A 12,713-nucleotide genomic window follows, 5' to 3' on the forward strand; every position below is an offset into this window, starting at 1 on the left:
AATGATAAGTACATCAGACAAGATAGACTTTAAAACAAAGATGTAATACGAAACAAAGAAGGACATTATATAATCATAACGGGAAAAATCCAACATGAAGATACAGTTGTAAATATTTATGTATCCAACATAGGAGCATCCAAATTCATAAAGCAGCTATTAACAAACACACATATTGACATAATCAATACTAATACTATAATATTAGAGACTTTAACACCCCACTTACATCAAAGGATAAATCATACAAACAGAAAATCAGTAAGTAAGCAGTGGCTTTAAATGATACAATAAGTAAACAGTGGCTTTGAATGACACATTGGACCAGGTAAATTTTAACAGCTATATTCAGAACATCCTAAAACAACAGAATATATATTCTTGTCAAATGCACATAGAACAGAGTCCAGAATAAATCCATGTATTATGTTGGGAGGCAGTCTCATGTGCACAGTCTTTTGACCTCTACTTAGCCACATAAGAATGGCAGAAATATTGACAAGGGCAGTGTGACAGGAAAGGGGCTGGGACTAGACAATATAGAAAGTGAGATAGGATTAGGAAGCTCCCTATAGACCTGGAGGACAGCTTGGTAAACTCTGTCTTTGTAGGGGGAGGGGGAAAGGAAGAAAGAAATGTAGCTAAGAGAGAAGGGAGATGGAATGCCCTGTGTCACGATTGGATAATGTGAGGAATGTAGGGAGAAGCGACCAGGGGTGGCCCCTTTTCTGCATTCCTGCCTCATCCCAGGGACACACCAAGGTCAGCTTGCCCTTGTAAGTTCAGGTCCCAGAAGTCATGCCCTCCCACATCTGGGGCTCAGGAGATAATGAAAATCATGCTAGATAAGAAAAATGCCTCTTTCTAAGACCCTCTCTCCTCACCATGAGAAAGTCCACCAATTAGAGACATGCCTGAATTAACATACATCTCCCTGAGATTGGGAAGGAGGCAGGAGTGTGGAATGAGTTCACTCTTACAGCTGCTACTTGAGAAGATCTACAGGGAGGTAGCATCCCTGTAGGACCTAGGGGCAGGAACCTCAAGTAAAGGTTGGACCCCCTGAGGCTGAACTTGGGGTCACTCACAAAAGAAATAGAGGGTGCTTTAGGCAGTGAGAAAATCATGAAAGCCCAGGACAAAATATAGGAAGATGACTCAACACCTAGAATCAATCATGGAGTCAACTGTCACAGAATGAATTATATTCTTTCTTGCTTTTCCCATTCAAAAAAGCTGAGTGTTCAAAGAAATATCACATATATTTTGCACATTTACACCTGTTAAATTTATACTATAAGATGTATTATAACTACAGAAGTATGTACGAGAATATATATCCAATTAAAAAATAATAATGAAATCTCCCATTGTAGGAATCATCTGATTATAAATTGGAGCACTGTCAATGTCTTAAAATTCTCTTGAAGAATTTTGTGGAATTTCCGTGTAGATCACAAACAATTTAGTGTTGAACATGATCGTTTCAGATTGCATTATTGCTTTCAGACTACTCAGGTCCATGACGATGTGTCTTTGATTGTCCTTAGGACACAGCTAATCCTTGAGGAGTTGATAGCAGCGTTTCATGAAATCTCGAAAGGCCTCTATAAATTTATCATTCCGGAGGGTGAAGATGAATGGGTTCAGAAAAGGGGTCACCACTAAAACCATCAGTGATGCTACCCTGTTGTACTCAGCTGCCTGTGTTTGCTTGGGTTTCACATACAGGAACAAGCAGGTGCCATAGCCAATCACAACAAAGGTGAAGTGGGATGCACAGGTAGAGAAGGCTTTCCTCCGACCAGAGGCTGAGGGGATCTTGAGGATGGTGGAGACGATGTAGGTGTAGGAGATGATTGTAGGGATCAAAGAACCAACAATAATGAATACAGCCATTAAAAAAAGAATAAACTCTGTGAAAAGGCTGTCATCACAGGATAATTTGAGCAGTTGCCCTCGGTCACATAAAAAATGATCTACCACATTTGATTTGCAGAAGGTAAGCTGAAATGTGGCATAGACGGGCCAGATTTGAAATAGGAACCCAAACACCCATGACACAATGACCACCCAGATGCAGGTGTGGCTGTTCATAATGATGTTGTACCTCAGGGGGTTACAGATAGCCACGTAACGGTCTACAGCCATCGCTCCCATTAATACCAACTCTGACGTACCCAAAGAAAGGTACAAATATAATTGTGCACTACATGCTGTCAAAGATATTGCCTGCATCCCAGGAAGCAGTAACCCCCAGAGCATCAAGGGGACAGCAACTGATGTGATCAGGATCTCTAGGACAGAGAGGTGGCCAAGGAAGAAATACATGGGGGACTGCAGGCGTTTATCAACACAGACAATCACAATGATGAGTATGTTCCCCATGACTGTCACTGAGTAGAGAAGGAAGAATGTGGCAAAAAGAATATTGTGTAGTTCTTTGGAGCCACGAAAGCCAAGTAGATAAAATTCAATGGCACTAGAATAATTCTTCAACATTTAGTCCTGTGTCTTGCCCTTTATGAAATCTAGAGAACAAAGGCGAGCTTACATGCTTCTGATTTCAAAGGACTGAAGCCATTCCCAAGTCGAGGAAGTATTATCTCTGCTCTTGGGCTCCACATCATGACAATGGGCTCATCTTCTAGTATTCTCTGTACAAGGTTGATGTGAAATGTTTTATGAAGAAAATACATATTAGAATAAATATATGTATGCAAGAAGGTAAGCATTAGTCACCAACAACCCCCCCCCCATATGCACCCTCATCTTTCAACCCACTGGTCCTTCTGCCTCTAACTCTGCTCTGAGCTGTCACCCTGTCCACTTCCCTAACTACAATGAGCTCATTCATAACACCAATGCTTCCCTCCTGAATGCCCTAAACCATATTCTCTGCCCCTTATGTCCATGTCCTACAGAATCCTACCAATCCCACCCAGATATGGTAACTTCTTCCCTTCATCTCCACTGAATATGAGCTCTATTTGCCTTATGTTCACTTGAAGTTCTCACTTCAGTTATCTTAATCATTACTTCAGTCTGTTGTTAGAGCCAGCTGGCAAAGAGGTAGGGTCTACCTGGGAAACTATCATAAGAGCTATACTGAGACAAATTATTGAGTCTTTCCCTGTATTCTGGGGAGCTGGCTCCATGGAATAGAGTATTCTACTTTGTTTCTCCTTATTCTTATCACAAAAGACATCTCTATCTCTCATTTCAATGGCTGTGCCTCCTCCTCGTAGGAAGAACCTCATTTGTTTCCAGTTGGTAACCCTTAGTTCTGAAATCATTCCTTTTGTCACCAGATGACAGCAGGGAGGAGAGGTCCAGAGCAGTGAAAAGAGGCTGGAACTTTCATCCCCATCTCCCACCTGTCCTATACAATCTCCACCCTGGCATCAGGAGACAAGAAACCAGGAAACATTCTCTGCCATCCTCATGTCTCAAATCTCTAGTCTCAGTGAAGAAAAAAGATCTCCAAATGGGCAGCCTGTCTCTATTTCCAACCAGCTATGGTCTGCATCCCATTGAGAAGCTTGGAAAAGTCCCCAGGTATCTGCTATGTCCTCCCATTTTCTCCAGAGTCCTGACAAAAAGGAAAAGTGTCAAAGACACCAAAATGAATCACACTGATCCACTTAGTATACCTGGGCTCCTTCCCTCACCACATGTAGGTCTTTGCTCAGAAGTCTCCAACCATGGGTCTTATAGTCACCCTCTCTAAAATAGTACAAGTATGTCTTCACATTCTATCCTCTTAGAGGCAGCATTTTCTTCTTATTGGTTCTCATCAATAGCTGAAATTGAAGTACCGTGGTCTGTCTTATTCACTGTCACATCTCCAGTGCCTAGAACAGAGTCTGACACAGAATAAGCACATATGTACTCTTTCAGTATTTATTCAATGCATTTCTCCAAACAAGTCAGTGAATGAGTAAAGAGTATCCATCCTGACCTGCTTTTCCTCCTATTACAAAATAGAACCTTCTCTTCACTGTTCACTAAGGCATTGTCTGGTCAATCTGTGGGCTCTCCTCCTGGAGATCCCCTACAAAATGGCAAGCTTACATAAACAAGGAATAAGGGCAAATGAGAGAGCAGAGTCTTAGGTCATGGCAGAGAGCTATGTCTACCACCAGCACTGAGAAGAGCTAAATCTGCTCTCTGCTGTGGAGGGAGGATTTCATTTGGGTTCCTCCAGTGCATAGCTCTCCTAGCCCACTCTGCACACTCTACTGAAGATGTCTTCATTTTAGACAGCAATGAAGCCCAGAACTTCCCATCCTGATCTTCTCTTACTCTCTCCTTCATAGATGGGAGCCCTGGCACTCACCTCCAGAAAAAGAGCCTGAGTGGGAATGTCTATGGCTGTCCAGGGATCAGCCCAGGCTACTCTTGCTTGACTAGTACAGAGCACACTCTGTGGCCCAGAGCATGCTGCTGCTGTCCTTGCTCTCAGTGCAAGAGAAAACAGTCTTCATACAATTTCTCAGGGAAAAGCCCAGTAGTAATAATGCTGTGGAAGTCCAGTTGTCTTCCTCTGTCTCTCCCCCTCCTGTTCTTCTTCTGTCTGTCCCTATGGGGAGTTATTCACTGAGAAACTAAATTTGTCAAGTTCAGAGAAACCCTAGGGATGTAGTCAAGGAAAAGCCAGAGAAAGTTTCACCTTTCCTCCTGAGGCTAATCAAGCTTTAGAACATGGTGAAGTTTTATGTCATGGGCAAACTTGAAGTCTCCTCATCAGGGGTTTCTCAATGCCCAGGCTGCCTTCAACCCAGTCACCAAGTCCTGATGATCACCGAACAGTCTGTCCTGTAAGCGGCCAGCCCCCCTGCTCTCTTCTGTGCCTCTGTTTCCAATTAACCCTGCAAGAGCCCTAGCAACCCATAAGCAGAAGACACCACAAATGGCTCCAAGACACTTACCAAAAATCAGAAACCCAGTGGCCAACAGGGGTGCCTGGGTGGCTCAGTCAGCTAAGCATCTGCCTTCAGCTCAGGTGATGATCTTGGGGTCCTGGGATCAAGCCCCAAGTTGGCCTCCCAGCTCAGCTAGGAGCCTGCCTCTCCTTCTGCCCCTCCGCCTGCTGGTGCTCCCTCCCCCAAACCCCCAACCCTGTGCTGCTCCCCACTGGTGCTCTCTTACACATTCTCTCCCACTCTCAAATAAATCAATAAAATCTTTAACAAAACCAAACCAAACCAAAAAATCCAGAGGCCAACAAATAGCCTCTGTCAAAAAGTTTTTCATCTCAAAGCCCTAAGAATCCCATATTATTCAGATGATTTCTGCACTCCCTCTCTACAAGATACTCTGCTATCATAGTTATGGGAACTCATAAACAATGAATCTTGGAAAAATTAAATTTTAAAAAGAGAGAGAGACATAGGATATGCCCTGTAAACCAGTCTCAGGTTCTGCTAATGCCACAACCCGGTTCCCATCTCTGTAACGTGCATGCATTCCAGCTGTGGCTCTTCAGCCACATTTTCCCTTCTAGGTCTTCAAATGCTACCAGGGCACCTTCCCAAGCTACTTGAAGTGAGAGGTAAGGGCTTAGGAACCAACACAGAGAACTGACAGAAAAAGTAGTGTATAAAAGTGAGGATGGCTGGGGTGCTGAATAAAATAGCAAAGTAACATTAAAATATTTATGTTTACACTAATAAAACACTTTCCATTTATCATAAAGTTAGCACAACTCAAGGTAAAAATAAAATTTTATACAGGGATATAAAATGGATGCGAATGTCTCTCTCACCAATGCCCGATTTTCCTGATCTATCTCCTAGAGTAAACAGTACTATTAGTTTCTGTTGTGTCCGTACAGGAATATTCTATGCATATACAAGTTTATCTATATATGGTCTTTATTTGCTATTTTAGTAAGTCATGCTAAAGTAGTATTGTCATGCTACTTTTTTTGTTATATGCATGTGTGTGCATACATTAAGCCTTGGCAAATTAGCATAATATACTCTCACATTTTAAGTGGCTGACTCTTCCAGTTCTTTACCAGTAAAGAAAAAAGCTGCTACTATAAAAATCTTCACATGTAATCCTGTATATTTGGACAGCTATAACTTCCTAAATTACTATATAAAATTTAATAGCTGTTATCAAATCATCCTCCAAAAAAATCTATCAGTCAAAATCTCTTGAAATGAGGCCCAGGGGTACCTGGGTGACTCAGTCAGTTGAGCGTCCCACTATTGGTTTTGGCTCAAGTCATGATCTTGGGGTCTTGAGATAGAGGCCCATGTTGGGCTCTACATTCAGTAGATTCTCTCCCTCTGCTCCCCACCTGGACATACTCTCTTTCTCTTTCTTGAATACGTTCTCTCTCTCTCAAATAAATAAATCTTAAGAAAAATGAGGCCCACTGAAATTTTCACTTTAGTGTTAACCCTGTGCAGATCCCAGAAATGCACTGACATATCAGGAGTCAGTAATGACACTGTTAGCTTCTGAGAAGCTGTGTGGGCTCATGTACGGACTGTTGGGGAACAGTGAAGGCAGGTCACTGGATGAGGAAATCTGAGGAGAGTGGACTCTTTCCCTCAAAACCTGTATAGCCCAACCAGCTTCTCCACTTGGGTTACTCTAAGATATCCTCCCAATGTTGTTTAAAGCCACAGTAGCTCAGTAGCCATGGGGAAAAAATGAAAACTAGTAAAACCCCCATTGGAAAAAAATGTTGTCAGTTTTAAATTTTTTTTGAGTATAGTTGACACATCATGTTACATTAACTTTAGGTGTACTGATTCAACTTCTCTACTCATCATGCTGTGCTCACCACAAGTGAAACTTCAAAGCTAAGTATACACTTCCCCTCCACTGTAGCAATTACACTCCCAGGTATGCACCCAAGAAAAATGGCAACATGTGTCCTCTCAAAGACTCGCATTAGAATGTTCACAGTGATTTAGTTCATTATAGAAACTGATACAAAACAAAAATCCAGGGCGCCTGGGTGGCTCAGTGGGTTAAGCCACTGCCTTCGGCTCAGGTCATGATCTCAGGGTCCTGGGATCGAGTCCCGCATCAGGCTCTCTGCTCCACAGGGAGCCTGCTTCCTCCTCTCTCTCTCTGCCTGCCTCTCTGCCTACTTGTGATCTCTCTCTGTCAAATAAAAAAATAAAATCTTTAAAAAAAAAAAATCCATCAATAAGAGAATAATAGTTCTTTCTTGACCTTTTTTTTAATCTGTAAAAGGAAAAATTGGAAAAGAAGTAAATGTCCACTCTTAGTGGAAGTTGAATAAACCACATTAGACAACTACTTGATGAAATATTATTCAATCTGTAGATTTCACATTAACTTCCTAAATTACTGTATAAAATTTAATAGCTGTTATCAAATCATCCTCCAAAAAAATCTATCAGTCAAAATCTGTCATTCACATTAGTGCCTGTCATATAGTAGGTATTTATTAAAAGAATACGTTATGAAAATGAAGAGTAGGGAAAAAACTTACGGTTTGTTGTGATAATGTGAAAATAATGTGTAATTTTGTATATATGATTGCAGTGATGAAAGGGAAGAATACATGGGTCCCTGGCCTCTAAATAAACTCAAAATTCAAAATAAAAATTTAAAAAAGAGAATGATACAGCCATTCATCCCTATTCAGATTCTGTATTTATAAATTCGTCTGTTTTCTAAATTTTATTTGTAACTTCAAAATCATTATCTGCAGCACTTGCAAGGTCATTTATTTTAAGCTATAAATGTTATATCTATAGTTCTAAAATCTAGAACTTTCCAAGTTTAATTCTTTTTAATGAGAATAAAGTCTTGTCTCTTCCAGGTGTTGTGGTGGGTAGGTGAAATGTCGACAGCGTTTTGAACAAGTGCCCTGGCTGGACGGTGGACAGAGGGAGTTTCCAGGATGTGGGACTTTCTGTTTTTTAAAACTGAGACAGACCTTGGCAAAGTGAGATAACCAGCACCCTACCTGTGAAACAGATATTTCCTTGGTGACTCAGAAAATACAAGGGACTCTCAGTGCCCAATTGCTGTGTATGCCAACTTTTAACCACTGCTCCCATCTTAACCCCTAAACCTTCCCTTCACCTTCAATGGTAGCTGATGCCTCCATGTGCTGAAGCTTTTAAGAGCTCTGTTGAGTAAATGCTATTACTGGGTTGTTTGGGGGTTTTTTTGTTTTTTTTGTTTTTTCATTTTTCCCTTAGCAGAAATTTCATTTGCATTGCATCATCTTATTATTATCTTGGAGACTCTGCTTTCTCACATCAAAAATAAACTGCAAAATATCATCTGTTGTACCATTTTCCCCATTCTCTTTCTCCTTGTTATTTAAATCCTTTTGTATTCTTTTTTTTAAGATTTTATTTATTTATTTGACAGACAGAGGTCACAAGTAGGCAGAGAGACGGGCGGGGGTGGGGGAGCAGACTCCTTGCTGAGCAGAGAGCCCGATGTGGGGCTCAATCCCAGGACCCTGAGACCATGACCTGAGCCAGAGGCAGAGGTTTAACCCACTGAGCCACCCAGGCACCCTCCTTTTGTATTCTTATAGTGCCTCTTAGTATGGCTGGAGGAGCAAGTGGAAATTAATAATCAGTTGATCATAAATAGAAAGTCAGGCTGCTTATTTCTTCTTGTCCCTGGAACTCAACTGTAGCATGTTAGGGGAAGAGACAGCTGTCTGCTTGTCAGGAATCTTGATCCTCCCTGATGCTTTATCCGTATCTTTTGGCCCATCTCGGGGCCCATAAGAGTTACTAGGGCAATCATATAGAGTGAATGCACTCCATTCTTGACCAGAAGGAGAGAATGAATTAGTTTTTGGTGATTAGGGAAGGGGGAAGGGCTAAAGAAAGGGCATATATAAGAGAGATGCTTTCTCTGGGGCACCTGGGTGGCTCAGTTGCTTGAGCACCCAACTCTTGATTTTAGCTCAGGTCATGATCTCAGGCTGGTGCCCGGCCTTGGGCTCTGCACTCAGCAGAGATGCTTGAGATTCTCTCTCTCTGCCCCTCCCCTTACTTGCTCCCTTCCTCTCTCTGAAATAAGTAAATAATTCTTTCTTAAAAGAGAGAGGTGCCTTCTCTGAGCTCTCTCTTACGCTTAGGGAATCATAGGGAAGACTGTTGTATGAATAGTTCAGGTCACAGAGCCTTGAAAAACATTCTGTTTCCTTGGTCTAGATGGCAAAAAGGTTGGGATTAGAAAAATAGAAAAAGGAATAGTTATGAATGGGCCTGAAATAGCACAAGGAAGCAAGTTAGATCACTTCTGACGTCAATGCCACTGACACTGTAATTGGAGAAGAAGCATCCCTCACAATCTGTAACACAGACCTACAGTACAGGGTTACATTCTGATCAAGGCTGCTGGTGTTGCGCTGGAGGTGGAGAGATGGGTTACACTGAGGTGTGTGAACACACTTGCATGAATGCGTACACATGAGTACATCACAGAAACACGAGTTATGGATGTCAATGTCTAGTTAACATATTGTTTAATCCTTCATTAAGGGTCTTCTCCAAATGCCACTGGACACTAGGTAGAAAGCTCTCCATCTTTGAGCAACTGTGAGTGTGTTAAGCCATCTTTAAACTAGGAAAAACATTTTTCTCCACCTGAAAAGTTTCTATGCACTGACTCACAAGGGACTAATTATTTCCTCTCTTGAAAACTTCGTAAGGAAGCAATTATCTCCTTGCTAGATGGCATTCACCTTCACTCAACTCCTAGTAATATATCAGGGCACACAATCACTCAAAATTTTCTCTTCAGAGACTCCCTGCTGTAACTCTCCAACCTCTTAATAATGCCCCTCCTCCCATCACAAATCAAGCACAAAAACATCTTTCTTTTCTTACTCTCCCCTTCTGAAGTGATAAAGTTGTTGACTTCTGAGTTTTGGGAACTTGGTTTAGGATTAAGTAACTACCCCATCCTTAGCAGCATCACAGAGGACCAACTCTGTCTTGGGTTTCATTATATCAAAAACTAATGATGAACTATACATTGGCTAATTAAATTTAAATTAGAAAATCAGATTATTTATAAAATAAAATTTATTTTATAGGCATTATTAGGCAGGTAATTCCCTAATCTTAAGGATAAAGGATCCTCTAAAGGATATTTAATGAAGTATTTGCCATTAATTTCTGAAAGCCTTTTTCCTTGGTCACTATTCTTTCAGATCCCATTTTGGGAGATGGAGTCTGAGAGTTAGAACCTCAGGAATCTTAACCTGAGCTTTGTATTAACTTGTTAGGTAAGCTGTATCAAATCATTCAGCTTCCATAATCTCATGAATAAGAAGAAAGGGTGTCTTGAAAATTGGGAGAACATCTGTCCTGTTGAGATGACCCTTAGATTCTCTGGTCCTCTTACACTAGCTCTTGACTTGTCGGGGACCATGGGTGTAGGTAATGTACCATGAGAAACTCCAGAACGGGGTTTGTGACGAGGCATCTAGCAGATGGCAAATGGAGTCCTTAGGTTAATTTTACGGTGTATCTTGAAATCCAAAGATCTGAGTTAATTTTTCAGTTCTTTATCTGACTGACTGACGGTGAGCACAGTGCAGAGACTAATTATGTGATCTATTCACTACTCCTCTGCAAAAGTCACCTAAAATGGCTTTCAGGGGGTTAGTCCTGTGGATCACCATGCTTCCTATATTCATTCATCCGCATCCTGATTAGTAAAGATATCTACTACATTCCAGGTACTGAGATGACACTTTATGTTGAGTAAGGACATCCTCCCACGTAACAAGAATAGCATTATCACACATGAGAAAACTAACATTACTCCAGTAATATAAAATGTATAGTCCATATTAAAATTTTCTAAAATTTTTCCCAAATACATTTATAGATTTTTTAAAAATCAAAGATGTGTCAAGGTTCATGCATTGTCTTTGGTTATTTTGTGTTTTAATTTCTTTTAATTATCACATTTCCTCTGATCCTTTCTAGCTTTTCATTTTAGGGTTTTTTGGCTGTTTTCATTCTCTTCTCAATGTCACTTATTAAATTTTCACAAAATATAGTCCTCCTTAAGGACCCTGTAATATGGCCCTTGCTTGAGATTATTTCGACTGTTTTTTCAATTTACTGAATTTACTTAACATTTTTTCACACCTGTTTCCCTGAACACTTGTATTCTGAGGTTTAAGTTTTCTGATTTCCAGTGTTGTTTCATATTTGTAAGAGTCTTAATTATGGTTAATTCATGTGGAGATTTATTTTACAAAAGCAACTTTGCCAATTAGAGTACAGTGATTATACATAGCTCTTTAGTCTTTAGCCTTTCATTTTTTAGGCAAAATACTGTTTTCCAAAATTGTACAGGACTTGCTGAGAACTATGCTGATATCCAAAGTTTCTTAGGTCCTTTTTGACCAACCTCTCCAGGGAGCCGGTATCATACATTCATCACACAGTAAGTTCTTTTGTCTGTATCTTATCCTGGGATTCCCCCAAACTCCTGGTTGATTTTTTTTTTCAATTTGTATACTTTAAGCTTCAATTTTTATATTGCAAAGTCTTATGAGTTTAGCAAATACATAATGTATCCACCATTATAGTGCCAAACAGATTAGTCACATTGCCCCAAAACACCCTGTACTTCCCTAGTCAAACATTGTCCCCTTACTTATCCTAAAGAGATAGGTATCCACTTAACCTGTTTTCTATCCCTATTAGTTTTTTGTTTTTTGTTTTTGTTTTTCTTTTAATTGCAAAATATCATTAGAATTGAATCGTACAGTTTGTAGCCTTTTGTTCCAGCCTCTTTCACTTGGCACAATGCATTTGAGATTTTTTTCATGTAATTATGTGAGTTATTAGCTCACCTCTTTTTATTGCTGAATAGTATTCACATTCTATGTATAGATTGTAGTCTCTTCACCCATTCACCTACCAAAGAATATTTTGGATATTTCCAATTATGAATAAAGTTTCTATAAACATTTTCATGCCTGTTTTTATATGGTAGTAAATTTTCCACTCATTTCGGAAGTTTCTGGGCTGTATGCTGAGTCTATATTTAACTTTATAAGAAATTGCCAAGCTGCCTTCCAAAGTGGTTATAATATTCTGCATTCCAAGCAGCAACGAAAAACATTTCTGATGATCTATAGCCTTTCCAGGATGTGATAATGTCAGTCTTTACAATTTTCTAGTAGGTATGTAGTGGTATCCAATTGCTGTGGGGTTTTTTAAAGATTTTATTTATTTGAGAGAGACAGCAAGAAAGAGCATGAGTAGGGGCAAAGGAGAGGGAGAAGCAGACTCCCCACTGAGCAGGGAGCCTGATGTGGGGCTCCATCCCAGGACCCTGAGATCATGACCCAAGCCAAAGGCAAAGGCTCAACCAGAACCAAAGGCAGAGACTCAGCCAACCAAGCCACCGAGGCACTGCCTGACTGTTGTTTTAATTTACATTTACCTAATAACAAATGTCAGCATTCTACATCTTTTTATCTGATTTGTTTTTAAGTCTACTTTAATCTACAGATTCTCCCTACAGCTCATTAATTTTCTTCCAGTTTATTTGTTGAATAATCAGGTTTTCTTACTGTAGAGTTTTCCACCATCTACATTATGATTCCATCCACATGGCAGAGTTAAACATGTCTTTCTGATCTTTCTGTTCTCTGCATATCTTTCTGCAACTTAGTAGGTGGTCACAGAGCCTTGATCAGACTTGGGTCTGATAAA

At 40.3% G+C, this 12,713-nt stretch overlaps 1 protein-coding gene across 1 annotated transcript; it reads right to left on the reverse strand.

Moving 5' to 3' along the window:
• Window positions 1-1,557: 1,557 nt before the first annotated feature.
• LOC309845221 (olfactory receptor 9A1-like) lies at window positions 1,558-2,502 on the reverse strand (the record flags this gene model as incomplete). Its single annotated transcript, XM_082692890.1, has 1 exon — window positions 1,558-2,502. One exon carries the CDS (start codon window positions 2,500-2,502, stop codon window positions 1,558-1,560), a length of 945 nt encoding a protein of 314 aa, XP_082549016.1.
• Between the last annotated feature and the right edge of the window lie 10,211 nt (window positions 2,503-12,713).

This window comes from Mustela nivalis, assembly GCF_964662115.1.
Source record: "Mustela nivalis genome assembly, chromosome: 12".
Taxonomy (NCBI): domain Eukaryota; kingdom Metazoa; phylum Chordata; class Mammalia; order Carnivora; family Mustelidae; genus Mustela; species Mustela nivalis.